This window comes from Talpa occidentalis, unplaced genomic scaffold (genome assembly GCF_014898055.3).
Source record: "Talpa occidentalis isolate TD23 unplaced genomic scaffold, MPIMG_talOcc4v2.1, whole genome shotgun sequence".
NCBI lineage: Eukaryota > Metazoa > Chordata > Mammalia > Eulipotyphla > Talpidae > Talpa > Talpa occidentalis.
The window spans coordinates 64443229-64463981 of NW_026555331.1; the positions used below are offsets into that span (position 1 = coordinate 64443229).

Below are 20753 nucleotides of genomic sequence, written 5' to 3' on the forward strand. Positions count from 1 at the left end.
GGCTAGCAGTACGCAGGAGGTGGGGGGGGGTCTCTGTGTGGGGAGATGCTAGTCAAGTGGTAGCACCCAGGGCAAGGGTCACTTGTGGTCTTGGGCACCACCGAGCTGCCCTCTGCAGGCTAGCGATCTCTATGGCACCCTAGGTACCTTGGGCAGCTCCTCAGGCTGGCTACTGAGGCAGGGACAGGTGCTCAGTTGTGGTCAGACGTCAGAAGCACATTTCCCACGACATTCTGAACCAGGGTTCTGGCATGCAGTGTGGAGGCAGGGAATCCAACCTGACCCCTACCTCAGAATAAACACCCAAAGTGGGAGAAGGCCTACCCCTGTGTCGGGGAGGAGGACTACCTGCAGTGACAGTTTTTAACTAGCACCCCCCACTTAAATAATTATTATATTGTATTTTTCAACCCCACATGAGCCATATAACGCAAATGTCTTAAAGCATATGTTTCAAACATGGGGGAAGAAACTTTTTTCCTACAGAAGACTACAACTTCAACAATATTTTGAAAAAAACAACAATTTAAAACTCATTGTTTAATTTTATTTCCCACCTTAGGAAAAAAACAATATAAACCTTCTTTTAAAAATAAAGACTAGGGCCTCCCTGGTGGCACAAGGGTTTAAGTCTCAGCACTATGAATCTATCAGCAGCCACTACAGCATGAGTTCGATCCCTGGCCAGGGATCTAAACCATATGGCGCAGCTGACCTCTCCTCTCTCACCTGCTGCTCCCCTCAACAGTGTGTTTCAGTTATTCTGCCTGTTCTGTTCCCCACTCTGTCTCTGGTGAATCCTCTCACCTCTGGCCTGTACCCCAGCTCTTGTATGCATAAATAAATAAATCTTTTTAAAAATTTATAAAGACTTTACAATTCCACTTAAGTAAGTGATAACAAAAAGCAAGTTGTTTCAGGAGTGTGGTTGGGGAAGAACTGAGGGGGAGAGGAAGGGGAGGAGAAAGCAGGAAGAGGAAGAGGTTGAGGAAGTGCCAACTAGGTCTGGAGAGGAAGTTGTGGAGACAAAGAAGAGGCTTCCAGGAACTGGAAGCCCGGAGGAGAACCAGGAACAGAGAAGGGAAATAAGGTCAAATGTTTGGCGTCCGCCTGAACCGCTAGGCTGAAAATGATTTAGCCAAGTTCTCCAAGGACATCTTTGGTGTAAAATCTAAAGGAGGATTCTCTGTTCTGAACTGGCCCTGCTTTCTCCTTGAAGTGCTACCTTCCAGGACCCTGCTCCTGGTCTCCCCCTTTTGGCCTTGGCACTTGTCTCTTTCGGCCCTTTCCCAGGGGTTCTGACTGTTCACCCAGCAGTCTTCCAGAATTCTCTTCAGCTCACGACCCTCTTCCTAGACCCAGAGGCCTACATTAAAGTATTTGATCACCTAGGACATCTCCCCTGGGTGTCCATGGCATCTCGAACCCAGCACAATAAAAACGATGCCAGGCGCTCAGCTCTCAGTCTGAAATCCCATTGTCATCCTTCCCCTCTGTTTCTACACACAGTGATTTACTATGCTAACGCTGCTCAGCCCAGCCTCTCTCCCAGGACCACAGAGTCTGGCTTACTACCCTTCTCGTCACTTTTGTATGCTGTGGCCAGGGCCATCTTTAAAGGATTGCATTATAGCAAGTCCTGCTTAGACATTCACATGCTCCCATTACCATCAGGATAAGGAGAAAACTCCTGCCAAGCAAGCCACGTCCTCAGGGCTGGTGGCCGCACACCAGAGGCAGGGCCTACCTGGGGAAGCCTGGCACTGGGCGGTTTGATTCTCCCCAGATCCTGTGGGAAGGCACTCAAATTTTAGATTCCCAGACAAAAGTGCTCTTTGGATTATTTTGGAGGGTGGAGAGAGGCGGGAAGGAGCTGTAAATCTTACTCTGAATGGGAAAATTTTAGAATGAGTCCTGTCTGTCACTTTAAAGATTTACACACTCCCATTCCCTTTCCTTCCCAACTTTCCTAGTCTCAGTTTTCAATACCAAACCAAAAAACAACAACGAAACAAACTTAGGAACACACGAGCAGGAAGCGCTGTGGTTCCAACAGTCAAAGTAGACCAGTTTCTATAGCAAACATCTTGGGCAATGTGTGTGTGTGTGTGTGTGTGTGTGTGTTGGCCCGGGAGGCACAAAACTACATACATGTTACAATGAATATAAACTGTCAGTATTCGTTATTCAAAGGTTAAAAAAATCTGGAAGAGTAAAGTTATAATACCTGTGAGACTGACCATTTGCTGAGTATTTTTTGTTTTTCTCATTTTTCAGTTATCTACAGAACAGTCAACGATTCCTCCTACATAATTCAAGAGTTAATGGTACTTTCCTTTTACTTAATGTCTGTGTCCTCCCTCCCATTTTTCCTCACACCCCCAGGATACCCCCTTGTACTCCTCTTCCGTGTCCTTATGCACCAAGTTCCCTCAAAGAGTGTTCCCTAATTTCAGTCCCTTCCAAGGTTAGCATGACCAGCCCTGACTCCTAGGGTCACCTCCTCCAGGAAGCCTACCTTCCAGGAAGTTGTTAGCCCATCCCACTAGGGTCCTGCCCTACATGCTGCGGAGGCAGCCTTCAGTGTCCATGCCAGACAGCTCCAGGCACTTGCCCAGTGTGTTGCCCACCACCCCTTTACTCAATTCCCTTTTGCCACTCAGGCAGGGGTGTATCCAGGGCATGACTGAACAAACTCAGTACAAGTGGGAAAGGGAGGTACACTTAGGGGGTGAGGGGGGCAGGAAAAGCAAGTCAAGAGCTCAAGACAAAGCAACACTGGCCTCTGCACTGCAGTTCCCTTTAAAGTGCTTTTGTCTTCTGTTTAAAATTTGAGCAGCTGGTAATGAACACTGCCACTCCTAACTACTTCACTTCAACTTAATTCTAGCCTTGCAGACTTCCATCCTGAGTATCTAAACAGGAAGCTAGTTTCTGACTTACAGTAGCTCTGGCCAGAATTGTCTCCCCTGACAAAATAATACCAAGAGGCAAATCTGGCATGCAGCCAAAACTACTGTCACTACTATACCCTTCCTGCTAACTGAAAGCTTCTTGTTGGTACAAGAAAATTTTCCAATCAAAATCAAAACAGAATCACTTTTTTTTTGCCTTATTTGCTATTTTAAATAGCCAGTCATAGTTCCTTTGCTTAAGTATGTCTAACACCACACCATGCCCACCTACCAAAAAAAAAGTAGTTCCTATTTTGTACTATTTTTAAATAACAGTTTCCTATTCTTTCAACTTTTTCAGAGGGAAACTGCATATGATCCAGTTTTGCAATACTGACGGTAACTCTAGCCTTATTTGGCCATTTTGTAAATATTCACAGCCAAAGTTTAAGCCTCAGACATAAAACTGATTATTCAAAAAAAAAAAAAAAAGACACAGAATTCACTGTCTGGCGCCTGGTTACAGCACTAATGTGATACATTCCTATTCCTTTATATAGAGCAATGTCAACATCTTATATCAATGTCATCTGAACACATTCAACTATTGGGTCGTGATTGACAAAGATAGTCTAAGCTGGAGATTTTTTTTTAGTCATGGAATATTAGAGTCAAGTCTGTGGGAAACCTAACCTGTGCCTTTCCTTCTACACAGGAGGACACTGGGATCTTCACAAGTGTTCTTCCCAGGCAGGAGCAAACCTTCCAAATCTTGGCTCAATGCTTTCTCCACTATAGCATCATCTATCATTCCTATCCAAAATGAGAGTGATATTTCTTATATAGAAAGAGAAAACCACAATGTCTATGTGATATTTTACATTGGAAAAGCAGTATCTTCCAAGGAATGATTCTTTCATGATACACACTGGAGTACACAGAGGCCTAGTGGCTCTGTTGCACCTTCAGCCAGAGTGGGAGCTGGCACATGTTATTTTATAGAATTAATGAACTAGCCCTTCAGGGCTAGCCTTTTTCCCCTCTCAGGAGACTTCTGTGCTTAAAAGAAGAGTTTGGAAAATGGGATCTTAAAACAGAGCCATGAACAACAATTTCTGTGCAGAGAGGTAAGGTTAAGTAGGGAGTGGGGAGGCGTCTGCCTTCTGGATGAAGTGCAAACAAAGTCCATTACCTGAGATTTCCACTGACCACTGTATCTGGTCCAACATCTTAAGGCAATTTTTCCAGTTTAAGTAAGCTGAATGTAATGGCTATAATCAATGGTTTATATTAATTAAGATTTAAAAAGTAAAGTAGTTGCTTCACTATGTTACTGAGGCAGCAGAATGGGGAGGAAGAGGTGTTGGAGGTTAGCCATGAGCTAGAAAATGAGAACCCTACTTATCTTTCAGTTTCCCTACAAAGAGATAGAAAGAGGAAACCCAATCTTATGATACTGGTAAGTACACTAGAAACTGCCCCAGAACATCTTCTCCTGGACAATTCAGACCTGATTTACCACCAAGAGATTGTTGGATCCTCACATAGACATAGTACAAGGAATCCCTGATCTATGTTTTCTCATTCAGTAGATATTATAATGAGGGAGTACTGAACAAGTCCTAATGTTGGAAGGTCTTTCTACTCAAGAAAGCTGAGAATTGCATGAAGATTAATAGGTTTCCTACCTTCTTTATTTTACCAAGTATCAACTTAATTAAGCTTAAAATTTAATACTAGGAGCAAAATATATTTTGAACATAATCACTAAGTGATAGAAAGATCTATGTCTTGAAATAGAGAATTTGGGTGGGGGGAAGCTAAGCTATCATCAATTCCAATAAGCAAAATGCACAATAGCCTAGTGTCCATCACAAAGCCATTATAGGAACAGCTCTGATCTTGGAACGATAGTGTGGTACAGAAGGAATCAGCTACCCAGAGTCAGGAAATCCAGTATTGAGTCCAACAATTGCATCTACCAGCTACTTAAACTTGTTCAGATCCAAGGCCACTTTTTCATTCAGCAAATGTATTGACTAACAATATAAATATTCTGAAGGTATTGTGCTGAAATTAGACAATGGTAGTGGAAGTGCTTTAATCAATTAGAAGAAGTTAAAGAAATGTTGCCAGTTGCTGTGATTTTAACAACTTTGATTTTTCAGTTTTATTCACATATAATTGTCCATTTCATTTTTGGTAAGTTTCATTCTTCAGGGAAATTGCCACCAAATAGTGCAAAATGCTTTCATTCGCTTGGCCTGAATGATTTATCTGACTGCCAGATTGCAACTGTGAATTTCCCTCTTCTTTTCCCCCTCTATACACTTTTCCATTTCAGCTTCGGCTAAAGGATTTCATAGATTTCAACCCCTTTCATTTTTAGGTTAATTTTTCTTCTCTTCTAGGAGGTGAAGGCTGGAATGGAATTATGCAAAGTCTCTTGCTCTGAAAGTATCAAACTTCCCTTGCAAATAGAATAATTTTTCTATTTCAGCACAAAATTGCTTCATTTAATACAAAGAGAAAAAACTGAGCAAAGCAACTTTAGTTGGGATTTCTTAATCTCCACCAAATGCAGAGGAAGGCAAGTAGCTAAGAGATGAACAGGAGAGTGTGGACTACACTTAGGCCCAGAGAACTGATACTGAGACAGGAAGTGATGAAATCAAGCCTCTCACGCACAGAGAGTCTATCATGGGGGCGATAGGGAGGGAAAAGTGGAACATGGGGAAGTCAGTCAAGGGGAGAGGGAAGAAGAGGTCAAATGAGACTTTGGTAAAAGTCCCATCATTGCCCCACATTTTTCTGGGGCTGGAATTAATTATACTGCTTCCTTTTCACTACCAATCTCCCATTAAGAAAAATGGCCAAATTTAACTTAATTCTCTTTGAGTACTAAATTTCCTAATTCTTTGATGCTACAGACAGTGCTCACAGAAGAGGGAAAAGTGTAAACAAATTTGACAGTATACTAATTGTTTAGTGCTCAAAGACCAAATGGACTTATTCTGCTTTCTTCCACCCTAAACAATCAGTGGAAAAAAAGGTATCAGCAAGACTGATTATTAAATATCTGGGTACCAGGTATCTTCTATCATATTACTTTATTAATGTTTACTATTCTCATGTTATTCATGATGGAAAAGTGACAATGTTAATTAGTGGCACAAGGTGAAAGGACAAGAAGCAAAAATTCAGAAAAGTTTTTTGTATAGAGAGGGAATTTCAGAAAGATACATGATGAAGAAAGTGTTGGGGAGAAGCAGTGAGGAGGGAATTGATGGTATCACAGTGGAACCAGGCATCGGGTATGGTAAACATCAAGTGGACATATACAGGGCCTCCCTGGTGGCGCAGCGGTTGAGCGCTGGGTTGCGAGGCTGCCCGCAGCCTCTGCAGCACAGGTTCGATACCCGGCTGCTCCCCAGCCACCGCAGGAGGGTCCCACATGGCGTGCAGACCTCTCCTGCGGCCCGCTGCTCCCCTCAGCAGTGTACTTTGGTCCTTCTGCCTGCTCTGCTCCCCGCTCTGGCTCTGGTGAATTCTCTCACCCTCCCGCACTTCTGACTGTACTCAGTGCTTGTATAAATATAAACAAATAAATAAAAAAAAAAAAGTGGACATATACAGTGTGTGATTTCACACAGAGGCACATTCAGCCTGCTCCACTCCTTGTTGCCAAGTGCAGGCCCCACCTCGTGTTATCGATATTTTGGACTTGTGTCACGAACTCAATAGACTACAAAGAAAAGGAATTTCATACTGTGTTCACGTGTGTATGCACCTCCAGGGTGCTGCTGACCCGCTCACTCCCCTATTAACACCAAATATTTCATGCACTTAACCTAGTGGTCCTGCATGTCACCAAGGGAATTCAGCCCCATTACCTTTGATACTGGTTGAAGTTAGCTGGAACCTACAATTTGAAAGTTATGGTCAATGCCAGACTCTGGAATCATCTTCCTCGAAAACCACAAAGGTTTAGTAAGAAACACTTCCCCAACTCATTTCTCAGAGAGAAAACATTACCCTTAGTTAATTACCTATAGTAATTAACATTACCTATAGTAATAATGGTACCTTGCAAAGTGAAAGAATTGACACAGAGATTTCAAGTTGGGCTTTTAAAACCTTGGCTATGACACGGTAAGGATTTTTATGATAATTTATATAAAATCAAATATAAAATATTGTATGACAAAATGAGTACTTCTCCAGTTAGAGTGCATACTTCAACGTACATAATTCCCACAGACAGAACTGAAGAACAGGTCAGACCCTTGGGCTGACTAAACCACCATGGCCACTAAGGCCTCCTGGCCCCACATTCCACTTTTCCACACCTGTCAGCCCCTTTCTCTTTCTGAGGAGCTGGTGTGACAAATACTCCTCAAGTCTCCAGTTCTATAGGGACACCCAAATTACCTTCCCAGAAGAAGGCCTTACTTCTCCGTGCCAAGTGTGCCCCAGTGGATCAGACTTCCGCTTTCTTCATTTCCTGACCATCTACAGCAGATCAGAGCTGCATGTGTCCAAGTCATCCTTCCTGCTCTGCAGCGGTTTTCAAACTGTGATCCTGCAACCTCTGCCAGCCCACAGAGCCCCTCAGGGGTCAGCTCACAGTCTGAGAGAGGGCCCTTTCTCACTACCTCTGTGTCACCACCACAGCAGTTTTGCCTCTTTCTACATTAGAAACTTGACTTCTAGATCACAGCTGAATTTCCTGCTCATGTAAGGAACCAACTAAACTTGCCCAATTTTGGTTGATTAGATGAGGGTGGAATAGGACAATTTCCTCACCCTGCTGGAGAAGGGCAGGATGTCATCCCTAAGGCTCCTGAGCTTCCACCAAGACTTCAAAGTACTTTTGTCCACACCAGCCTCATTGATTTCACCCTCAACAACATCTTAAAGTAGGAATTACTATTCCCATTTTGATAGACAAATAATCTGAAAAAGCAAAGGACTTTCTGAAAATGGCCTGGTTATTGAGTGGCAGAGCCAGGGCACACACTTTGTGGATAATGGACTCCTGTTCCCCAACAATGATCTATTGTAGAGTATGTTCTCTGGTCCTTCCTTACTTGAAGTTATTTACCTGTGTACTAATTAATTCTTTGGATTTCATCTTCCTAAGAAGGCCTTATACGTTTCTCAACAGAAAAAGTCTTAAGTAAGAAATGAAGACCATGAGGACTAACCTGTCCTAGAACTTCCAGAAATTCTTTGTGCTACATTGGGCTTTATGGTGCCTGGCCTTCTACACACAAGGCCCCATGGTCAGCTGCTGAACATGACCAACAGACCCAGCAGACACAATGAAGCTATTAAAACTCAGTAGCTAGCACCATTCAAATGCTACTTCCATGGTTTACCAGGCACATGCTGGGTTTCTGGGGAACTTTCCTCTGTTGTTAAATACAATTCAGGAAACATGTAATTCAAAGTAAACAAATTTGCAAATTCTAGGGAAGTACTAGCATTATAAAAGAACATTTCTCAGAATCCTAATGACATATCCAACAAGAAGGGCAGAAAAAGAGTAGAGTAAGAAAGAAATATAGTTCCTCTGTTTTCAAGAAAAGAGGCAGATTAGTAGATAAGCACCACATATGGAGCATTTAGGTGCTGGGCTTACAACACATGGAATCACTTTGCTCAGCTGCAGCGTAATGTATTTAATGCAGCTGCACTTCTTTTATCACTTGTGCAGAAATGAATCAAGTGTAAAGAGGTTGACTCAAAATAGAAAAAAGGACACCCAAGTTGAAATTTTACACCATCTCACACATTTCCTGTGCAACATCCACATTGTCTGCGAGAAAATATATCATAACCAGTACAAGGAAACAGTCAATGGAAATGCCTTCTCCCTGGAAAAGTTTGATCATAATCTGAAGCAAGGAGATCTTTGCCATTTACATGCACTCTAGACTCTTTAATACTTACCTGAGCAGAAAAGTCAATGAGCTTTGGAAGCAGCACTTTGCCTCCTTCATCACTCTTCAGGAAATCCAGCAAACTACCTGTTGATAGAGGAAGAACAAATTAGTATGGTTTAGACATTCAAGAAAAACAAACAAGCAAACAAAATTCAAGGGATCTTCACTATTTGGGAGAGGGAAAACCCCACAAAATGTTTTTGCAATTCTGTGTTGTCACAGTGTTTTTTCCTGAGGTTGGTCAAATCTGGTTCCCTCTACCTATTACCTTTGACCTGATGTGAAATGTAGCATGTGCTCCAGGTAAGAGAGGGTGAGAGTGGAGTCTGCTATTCTCACTGCAGGTGTCCTAGAGCACACATTTCAGAGCCACCTGCCATCTCCATACCTCACTGCCACTACCTGAGCTTCCAAGCTTCCCTGGAACCACTGCACAAGTCCTCACAAAGGTCGTGTGCACAGCAGGCACTCAGCTAGTTTGCTCCTGACTATAGCCAGGAAAGGCACAGTGTGAGCTCGGTAGATGCTGTGAGTATTCAATGAGTATTCCATAGACTGATTGTGCTTTGGGGAAAGGTCAGATCTACTTAAAGGAATTATGCTTCCTGTGGCTTTATCTCTAAAAAGAGACTTGCTGTTCCCTAAACTTAAAGTACCAGTGTAAGGGTAGCCTTGGGAAGTTACATACCTCATCTAAGTCCCTTGAAGGGGCCCTATTCTAGTAGTTATATTAGAGTTCTTGTGCAAACATTTGCTTAATAAATGTCCAACCACCACCTGCACAGCATGAACAATGATACTGAGCCCTCAGCTTGCTGACAAGGTGAAATGAGATCACCCAAGAAAGATATCAAGAACAATCTGGTCCATAATGGTTAGGTATTGTTATCAGGAGAAATCATGTGTACATTTGTGATTAAAAAGCTAATCATTTCTAATTAATTCAACAAATGTTTACTGGACTCCTACATGTGTCAACCCTGAGCCTGGTTTCTATACTCTCCAAACCTGTGTGATAGGGGAAAGTTTTTTTTTTTTTTTTAAACAATGTGCTTTTGGGGGAGGACTCTGAATGACTAATATTCTGAAATATTAACATATATCAACTAATAAAATGTATTATTCATCTTTCTAACCTATTCAGTTATGGGGTCAATTGATAATCTCTATAATGCATGAAATGACAGTTAATTCTCAATTATTGTTTATGTTTCTTTCTTGTCTTCACTCCTTCCAAAGACTTTTTTAAAAGTTTATTTTTGCAGTTTATTAGTACGTATTGAACTGGAGGAAGAAGGATGGCCTTTCATCTGAAGCCGATTACAATGAAAATCTCTTCTAAGATTACATGGAATTATATTTAACCTCAACAAGTTTTAAACATATAACAATTTAAAGTAACTCCTGGGGCCTCCGTGGTGGCACAAGGGGTTAAGCACCACACTGTGAAGCAATCCACAGCCTCTGCAGAACTAGTTCGATCCCCGGCTGGCCAGGGAGCTACCCACATGGCACAAGTAGACCTCTCCTGTCTTGCCCACTGCTCCCCTCAGCAGTGATTTCAGTCAATCTGCCTGTTCTGTTCCCCACTCTGTCTCTGGTGAATCTTCTCACCCCCCCACATCTCTGGCCTGTACCCCAGCTCTCGTATGCATAAATAGATGGATCTTTAAAAATCAATCAATCAATCAATAAAGTAACTCCTGGAACACTTAGATAATGCTAAGGAGGAAAATGGGCTAAGTTTAAAATTTTGAAAAATCACAATTTAAATATAATAAAAATGTTCTAATTTAAAAGATGTATTTTTAACAACTATTTATTGGGGATCTCTTGTGAATGGGGTATAATTCTTGGGGATAATACATCTACACAGAAAATAGGAGTATATTAATTATATATATTATATATATATTTTTATATTAATTTTATAACATAGATTACTTCTAAGGAGTGGAGAAAATCTGTTTTTCCGTATTTTCCAAGTGTTTAGTAGTAAGCCTGCTGTTTACAATGAAATTGACTTATGTATTCCACAAGAACGTAGACGTTTTCCATTCTCAATTCCAGCCTTTTCCAGGCCCTGGCCTGGGCACTCACCCTTGGCCATGTACTCGGTGATGATGTAGATGGGCTCCTCTTTGGTGACCACGGCGTACAACCTCACCAGCTTGTCATGCTGAAGGGTCTTCATAAGGTTTGCCTCCTCCAGGAAAGCCTGCACAGACATGGTGCCCGGCTTCAGGGTCTTCACAGCCACCTTGGTGCTGTTGCTGTAGTAACCTACGAGGCAAGCAAGGCAGGCATGTGTGATCAAGGCAAACATTCACAAGCTTCATGCTCAGCAGATTTAGTTACAGACAGAAAAAGTGTATGTAAAATCCTGTATCATGTGCACATGGTAGAAACTTCCCTGTATAGAACATTAAGAGAAGTGAGTGAAGGATATCTGAGCATTCTTTATACGGCCTTACACAAACATGTGAGATTATTCTAAGATCAAAAGGATTTTATAAATACTAAAGCAAAAATTTATATGTATTCCACTATGAAGACTAAGATTTTCCTCTCATTAATGACATATTATTTCACTCTTGCCATTTGCAGCAACAAGGATGGAACTGGAAGGGAATATGCTAAGTGAAATAAGCCAGAAGGAGGAAGACAAATACCCAATGATGTCACTTATAAGTGGAATATAAATAAACCAAACAAAGACAAACTCTGAAACCAACCCTTGAAAGCTGACTGTGGATCTGAGGCATCTAGAGGGGAAGAAGGAGGGGAGAGAAGAGGGGAATAGAGCACAGTAGACTATGGTGGAGGATTATGGGTGCTCTAGTGGTCAGAGTATTAAGATGATCCTGAAGGGGAGATCCTACACTTTCAAAACACTTACAAGGATGTAAAACAAAGGTACTTCAGTAATAAAGAAATAGGGGGCCTCCCTGGTGGCGCAAGAGGATAAGACACAACCTATGAAACTATCCGCAGCCACTGCAGCACAAATTTGATTCCTGGCCAGGGAGCTACCCACATGGTGCAGCAGACCTCTCCTGACTCTCCAGCTGCTCCCCTCAGCAGTGTACTTCAGTACATCTGTCTGTTCTGCTCCTCACTCTGTCTCTGGTGAGTCCTCTCACCCCCTGCATCTCTGGCCTGTACCCCAGTTCTTGTATGCATAAATAAAGAAATCTTTAAAAAAATAAAGAAATAAAACAAAATGTTGCTATTTAAAGCAAAAAAATACCCCATACTAATGCTCTAGATGTTATATACACATACAACACATAAACAAATGCACAAACACATTATAATCTTCATTTTAAAAATACAGGTATATTGTATATAGACACACACAGATTCAGACAACAGTTTGAAAGAAAATGCATCAGATACTGGTTATTTTCAATAATGCAATTATTGGTGTGATTACTGTTCACCATACTTTTAACTATTTACCAAATTTTCTATAATAAACATGTAACTTTTATAACTAGAAAAAAAGCTTTGCAGTTAAAAATTTGTTTAAATACACAGAGAAGGGCCTCCCTGGTGACGCAGCGGTTGAGCGCTGGGTTGCAAAGCTGCCCGAGGCCTCTGCGGCGCCGGTTCAATCCCCGGCTGCTCCCCGGCCACCAGAGGAGGGTCCCACTTGGTGCGCAGACCTCTCCTGCTGCCCGCTGCTCCCCTCAGCAGTGTACTTCGGTCCTTCTGCCTGCTCTGCTCCCCGCTCTGGCTCTGGTGAATTCTCTCACCCTCCCATGCTTCTCACTGTACCCAGTGCTTGTATAAACAAAACAAACAAACAAATAAATAAATAAAAAACATGCCTCTATTAAAAAAAATAAAAAAAATAAATACACAGAGAATATTACTATCAAGTAAGTATTTTCCAAGGTTTTCAAAGAGAATTGTACTTGGGTGATTCGCCATGGAAAGAAAGTGTTCTGTGCGGAAGCATCTGGGAACTGCTGTCCCCACTTCTCTCCCCACATTCCACCCCAAGGGCTGCCCTGAAGCAAGGGAGGCCCTTCAGTGAGGAAATCTGTCTGGCTCTGTCATGCTGGCCATTTCTCTTGACTGCAGCATACTTTTTCATGTAGATTTTCAAGGCCCATAGGACATACTTTGGGAAAGACTGACTCCTTAACCTAGCTTCCCCAAAGTACCACTCTTTTGGGACCTGTCTCAATAATATGCTTAATTTGAGCCTGATTTCTCCTGGGAGAGCCTTCTCTCAATGGGTTGGCAATGTAGAAAGAGATAATCATGTCCCCATTCCTTTCCTCTCTGTTTCTATACTTCTCTTGGAAATACCGAAAACAAGATAAGAAAGGAAGGGCCGTTGTTACCGCCACACCAACCTCCCTGGAGGTGGCATGTACTCGGATGTGTGGTGTTTTACTGTACCTGCCTAAGAAAAATACACCTCTAGAGGCCTCCCTGGTGGTGCAGGGTTTAAGTCTCAACACTATGAAGCTATCACCAGCCACTGCAGCACGAGTTCACTCTCCAGTCAGGGAGCTAACCCACAGGGCACAGCAGACCTCTCCTGTCTTGCCCACTGCTCCCCTCAGCAGTGTATTTCAGTAGATCCACCTGTTCTGCTCCTCACTCTGTCTTTTGCGAATCCTCTCACCTCCTGCATCTCTGGCCTACACCTCAGTTCAAAAGCTACTACCTACACAAAAAAATGGGATCATGAATATATTAAATTGATTTGTCATTTAAAAGCATAATTACAAACAATATGATCTTTACTGTGGCCCTTAACAGTACATTTAAAGTAAATTCCACTAACTAAAGTCCTTCAATATTATATTTGAATCATGAAAAATTCATTATAAATTTGGTGAAAAGTTTAAAAATAGATCCTCAACCACATGAATATATCCATGTCAAAGCACAGCAAGAAAATACACTCTGTTATTTGGGGATATATGCAACCAGCAAAGGACTGTGCTGGCTTACACCAGTGCAAAAATGTTCACAGCAGCATGGCCCAAAGCTCCAAAGTCTGGGAACAACGCCAATTCCATCTCGGCAAATAGCGAAATCCATAGATACATTATTAAATTTCACCATTCTATGTAGCAATGGAGATGAATGAATGGTAACTACAACCAAAACTGGCTAAACCTCACTAACAAAATGTGAGGTAAGAAAGACAAGACAAAAAGAGTACATTTGTGTTAAGTTCCAAAATAGGCAAAACTAAATTATGTTGCATTCCCATATATAAAAATAGAAGAACTATGACAAAAAGCCAGGAAATTATCACAAAAGTCAGAATGGCAATCATCTTTGGGGCACAGGTCGCGACTGAGGGTTTCTGGGGGCTGGCAAATTTCCACAGGGCAGTCAGTTGTCACCACACGGGTTTTCAGTCTGTAATTATTTGTGAGATTAAATATATTTTTTGCATGCACTTTTCAGACTGATTGCTATTTTAAGTAGCAATAAAAATAAAAATAACAATACTCTTCTTTTTTTGTCATCAAATAAATGACAAATAAAAACCAAGGAACTCATCAAGACATTTCCATAATATAAAATTATGGCTAAAGGATGAAGAAAAAAGTGCTTCCCAAGCATAGCGGGGAAAGTTTTCAGGAAATACTGCAGCTGCTCAAGATATTTAAACCACTGATAAGGAATCTGAGATGAACAGTGACTACAACAGCTCTGTCAAACACAGCTCAAGAATGGATGCAGTTTCCTCTAAGTATTCTCTGAGGGCTATGCCATTTAAACAATAGGGCAGGTTTTCATATTGCATCACAGGCGTGCTTCTTATTCAACACTAAGGAGCAAATTGTACTTTGCCAAGATATTCCTCAGTCCTGTCAATGGGCATTATGGGTGGGAAATGACTTTTTTTTTTTTTTAATTTTTAAACAGTAGAAAACTATTTCTTGTGGAGTACCACTTTGCCGCTGTTAAAGAACTGATCTGATCATTTGAGAGAGATCCATTTTCAGATATGACTAACTTGCTAAAAAAGCACTAAGTACCACAAAATGGAGGGTGGTCTAAGAAAAAAGATGCATGCAGTTAGTTTTGGAAGATGACTAGGGATTCATTTCAAAGGACTCGGCTCAAATGAAAATATATATCTAGCAAATTTCTATTCAAAATAAGTTTCCTTTCTTTGACAGTCTTTTTATAGACTTAGTAGTACAGGAAGCATCATCCTTAGCTTCACTGATCAGTCAGTTCTCATGGAATCCAGAGATCCACAGAGGAAAACATGTCACCAAACCAGATGTCAAGAGAATCACACCAGCAAGAGGAAACAGCTTGAGGGAGAAACTCCTCTTGCTTTTCTCCCCACTGGTTCCCTCCCCCAAAGAACAGGTCACTTCCTCATATTTGTTCTCTGTATTACAGACTCCAGAAATTCAGACCACAAAATATGATGGCTAATTTGTAAACCATGCTTCACAAAAATATTAACATACTTAGTCAACAGTGATATAATTTTTAAATGGTGGTTCATTTTTTGATCAATGAGAAGAGCTAGCCTGCTTCACACTTAGGAAATAAAAAAATTCTGGCAGCTTTACCTTGCACAGGCTTTGCTGTTATACCTGCCACAGAACAGTCAACGTGAGATTCATGCTTACATTGAAAGAGGGGGCATACTTCTGTTCTGCTGGTAATTTAACACCACCCACTGCATTAGTCTTTTGGATTCATTCCCAGTATTCCTCTGCTAAAGGCATTCAACATAGTAACATTATTTCAATAGCTAAGAAGGAACTCTCTGGCTGGCAGCCAAATTTGCAGTCATATCTGCATAAGATCCAGGTCAAAATGTTCTATTTCTTTTCTTTTGTTTCCTTTCTATCCTTCCTCCTCTTCCTTCCCTCCTGCCCTCCCTCCATTCCTCTATCTGTCCTTCTCTCCACCTTCCCCCCTCTTTCTTTTTTTCCTTTTCTTTAATACAAGACCAGAAGGAGAAAGCACAATTAAAAAACAAACAACTGTCAATGTCAACATCCTGGCATTGACATTATACTGTAGTTTTGCAAGATATTACTTTTGGGGAAAAATGGATAAAGCTTACATGAGCTTTCTTTGTATTACCTCTGTTAAATATATAATAGCTTTATTGAAGTACAATTCTGTGTTGTACCATTCCCCACATTTCAGTATATGATTCATTGGTTTTTGTATATTCAGAGTTAGGTGATCACCACCATAATCAATTATTGGTACATTTTCATCACCCCCAAAAGAAAGCCTGTACCTATTAGCTATGACTTCCCCTCTTCTTCCATCCCCTCATCTGAAGCAACTCATTTACTTTGTCTCTATAGATATGTCTATTCTGAGCATAACAATGGAATTATATATGTGACCCTTTATATCTACTCTCCTTCATCTAACATAGTGCCATCAAGGTTCATTTCCATTATAGCATTATAGTGTCAATAAATTATTTCTTTTTATTGCTGGAAAATACTCTACTGTATAGCTATTCCACATTCTGTTGAACCATTCACCAACTGAAGGACATTGATTACTTTCACTAAACAATCTATATTGTATCTATATTATTTCTTACAATTTCTTGTGAATCTTGAATTATCTCAAAATATAAAAATCAACTGTGTTGAGTGGAGAAATGTTGGGTAACTTCTCCATTCATAGCCTTTGCTCTAATGTTACCATAATTTCTTTGTAATACAATCAACTATTTAATAATAACAATAATTCTTTGATGCTTAGCTGCATTATCGCTCATCTTTACAACATCCCTATGAGTTAGGTTCTATTATAATCCTCATTTCTCATGAGGCTTTACCGCTTAACTCTTCTAAAACATTGTTGACAAATCAAACAAACAATATGGTTGAAAAATTGTAAAGGACTTGAACAGACATTTCTCCAAAAAAGATATGCAAATAGCTAACAAACACATGAAAAGAAGTTCAACATCACTAATAATTAGGAAAATGCAAATCAAAATGACATTGACACAAGATGTCACACCTATTATGATGGTTAGCATGAAAAACAAAAGAAAGCCCTTCAAAAATAACAAACATTGGTGAGGATATGGAGAAACTGGAACACTTGTGCACTGGTGGGAAGGTAAAGTGGTGCAGCTGTTATGGAAAAAATATGGCAGTTCCTCAAAAAAAAAAAAACAGAGTTGCCATATTATATAATAACCTCATCTCCATGTATATGCCCAAAAGAATTAAAGCAGGATTTCAAAGATATTTTCCCATCTATGTTCATAGTGGCATTATTCAAAATTGTCAAAGATGGAAGAAAACCAAGTGTCTTCTGATGTATGAATGAGTACATCAATACAATGGAATATGATTTAGCTTTAAAAACAAAGGTAATTCTGACACATACTACAACATGGATGAACCCTGAGGACATTATGTTAAGTGAAAACATCCAGTGACACAAGGACAAATACTGTATGATACCACTTGTTTGAGGTACCCAGAATAGACACTTTTAGAGTGACAGAAAGTAGAGAGAGCAGGAAGATGGACTCAAAGATGCAAGCACAATTACATGTGATTATCATCCTGTATTTTACTTCTTTGTCTTAGTGAAGCAGCAAGGCTGAAAAGGGAGGTACCAAGGAGAGAGGGTAGGGCCCCTGTTTACTGAAGTAAACTGCTAGGGGTATGAGGCTGGAGTAGATAGCCCTCCAAGATTAGGAAGTGTTCAGAGGGACAGGGGTAAATGCAATGTTTATGTATAAAAAAGCTAAAACAAATATAACAAAATATTAACTGGTATCTAGGTAAAGGGTATGCAATATTTATTATACTATTCCTGTCTCTATTTTGTGGATTTGAAAAAAATACATATTAAGAAATAAATATGTATACTTTATGGGGGAAAAAAAAGAAGGTAGCATTTTTTTAAATGAGCAAACAGTAATTTGACAATTCCTCAAAAAGTTAAACATAGACTTATAATATGATCCAGCAATTCTATCCCTAAAAAAATATATTTACCTGAGGGAAAAAAAAAACACTTATCTACATGATAATTTATACATAAATGTTTAAGGCAGCATTATTGACAATAACCAAAAGGTTTAAACAACCCAAATATCCATGAGCGGATAAATGAATTAACAATTTAGAGTTTATAGGGCCTCCCTGGTGGGGTAGGCAGTTGAGCGCAGCGCTGCGAAGCTGTCTGCAGCCTCTGCTGTGCAGGTTCGATCCCCGCCAGCCACAGAGCAGCCAGCCACAGGGCAGACCTCTCCTGTCTTGCCTGCTGCTCCCCTCAGCAGCGTATTTCAGTCAGTCTGCCTGTTCTGTTCCCCATTCTGTTTCTGGTGAATCCTCTTACCCTCCCACACATTCCTGTACCCCGATTCCTGTATAAATAAATAAATCTTTAACAAAAAAATCTAGTTTATACAAGCAGTTGAATATTACTTAGCCAATAAAAAGAATGAAATTCTCATACATGCTGTAATATAGATAAACCTTGAGGCTTTTATGCTAAATAATAAGAGACACAAAAGGGGAAACACTATACAATTCTACTTAGATGAGATACATAGGGGAGTCAAATTCATGGAGATAGAAAGCAGATTGGTGGTTGCTAAGGGTGAGACAGAAGGAGAGGAGAATAAGGAGTGACTTCTTAATGGGTATAATATTTCCTTTTGGATCTAGATAGAGGTAGAGGTTGCACACCGTTGTGAATATAGCAAATGTAATGAATTATTTACTTCTAAGTAACTGATTTGTAACATGAATTTTACCTCATAAAAAAAGATAGCAAAAGGAGGAGGATATTATTATGACTAGGGCAACAGAGTGTGGATGGAGGAGACCACATCTAGAACAAGCACCCAGTTCTACAACTCTGCTGACCGGATGGAAACAGAGTGCTTGCAATACCTGCGACTAGGCCAGAAATACACCACCGAAAAGAAAGATGCAATGGGGCTGCAATGATAATGGGCCTGAATTTTCTAAATATGTCCACAAAGACCTACAGTGTAATGAGAATTAATTACATGGTGGTTTAATACGCCATATTTAAAAAATACTGGACTATTGCACGGACAGCAGGAAAAAGGGGGAAGAGCTTGGGTCTCAGGGGCCAAGATTGTAGAGGACAAACCTCTCCTTCATAGACTCCCAGTGGGGAAGTAAAATGATGACGCTGGAGGAGTCTATAGTTTCTGCTAGACTAGGGTTAGGCAATTTTAAAAAAAGCCCTCTGTGCCTCATTCTCTTTAGAAATCATCTTTGTTCTCACTCATGCAAATTGACATAGAAAAGAGATCCAGAAAGATGTGTATGACCTACATGTTATCCTTGCCAGAAGTAATTGCATTTTCATTAGTACTGTGAAGAGAATATGATGCTCTTTAAAAAAAAAAAAATGTTTAAAAATTGTCACCACTCAAGAAAAAAATTCATACTCACTACAAAAATTTTAGAAAAAACAAGCCCCCCCAAAAAAAATACCCAGAGGAAGCCACTGCTATAATTTTGGGGTGCTTCCTGCCAGTCTGAGGAGGCAGGACTTAATTGATGAATTGTGATTCATCAGTTGAGGAAACTCAAAACATTTAGAAACTTTCTTGGTGAGAAATTGGAATCAAGGTAAGGCTTCCTATTAAATCTATTGGTGAGGATGCTCCTAAACCCAGTGCCCCTATCCCTGAGAAAGATGCAATTTCCTGTACTTCAAATGTGTGTCCGGAGAGTCCTGTGATGAGAGAACCATGAAAGAGTAGACAGAACAATGAGGATCAAGACCCACTGCCCTCTTCCTTGTGATGCAATTCTAAGAGAGAATTACCAAGTCACAAGGAAGAGGAAAAGTCTAATGAAATAGACTTTGCCGGCCAGCTCTTGGTGCCAAGCGGACAGAGAAAAACAAAAGTGGTGTTTCTGATGCAGCTTCGGGTTTGGTGAGAAAAAGGATAAAAATTGGCCTGAGCCATTATTTCTCTTATTGTCATCTCCAAACTGGACTCTGGCCCCAGAGCCACTCACTCACCCATCCAGACTTCCCCAAATTGTCCAGCACCAAGTCTTTTCACCAACTTAATGGACTCCCGTGGGATCTCCCAGGCATCTTTATCCCAAGGCTTCTGTGGCTTGGGACTAATACATGCTTTCTCCAGTCTTCTGCACAAGCCATCTGACTGCTCTAAGTTAAAAGAATATCAAGGTTAAAACGTTATATTTTGTTTTTTGCCAATATCTATAAGAAAGTTGGGATTATTAATCTCCAGTTTATCATCATCTACAATCCTAAAGTGCTTATGGGGATATCTTTGGCATAGTCATGACTTTTGAAATTCTTACATGAAAGACAATTGAAAACATACTTGATATTATTCATTACTACTATCAATTCTATTTAAGCAAAAACTACAAAATGGATAAACAAAGACAGACTGTCACACTTAATAAAATATAATTTCAGATCTTGGAGGCCATAGGAGCTCCTCAAGACATGACAGCGGGGACTCGGTCCTATCACCAGCGGACTCCAAGACCCAGAACAGGACTGGGGCGCAGCAAGGACCCAATACAGAGGAAGCGAAAGGGGACCACAAAGAGGGAGGGAGGAGTCCACAAAAGTTGGATACCCTGCTCTTGCTACATTTTGAAACCTAAAGCAAATCTACAATGTGCATTCCCTGAGGGCAGGTTGTGGGTCTAAGCAGTAAAAGCAGCTGTCAACTACAAACAGCTCCGGTCACACAGGGAATGGACGTAAAGACTGGTTGTGGGTACTGTTCAACAGGCTTGGAGAGCAGCACTGGAAACAGAGGACAGATGTATGGTCGCTTCTAAGTGTTTCACTGTTGTTGTTATTTATATTTTGCATTATCAACTGTATACAAAACTGTCATGCACACAAACAGAAATACAAAACCATAGATCTG

General features: G+C 40.6%; 1 protein-coding gene across 2 annotated transcripts in view; it reads right to left on the minus strand.

Moving 5' to 3' along the window:
• The window catches only part of LYN (LYN proto-oncogene, Src family tyrosine kinase), a 122035-nt gene that overhangs the window by 33707 nt on the left and 67575 nt on the right, over window positions 1-20753 (minus strand). For both annotated transcript variants that reach the window (XM_037506481.2, XM_037506490.2), the window contains exons 8-10: window positions 19856-20008; window positions 10943-11125; window positions 8850-8926 (exon numbers count right to left, since the gene is read on the minus strand). In XM_037506481.2, the coding sequence (XP_037362378.1) occupies window positions 8850-8926; window positions 10943-11125; window positions 19856-20008 (413 nt within the window). The remainder of the gene's footprint in view (window positions 1-8849; window positions 8927-10942; window positions 11126-19855; window positions 20009-20753) is intronic.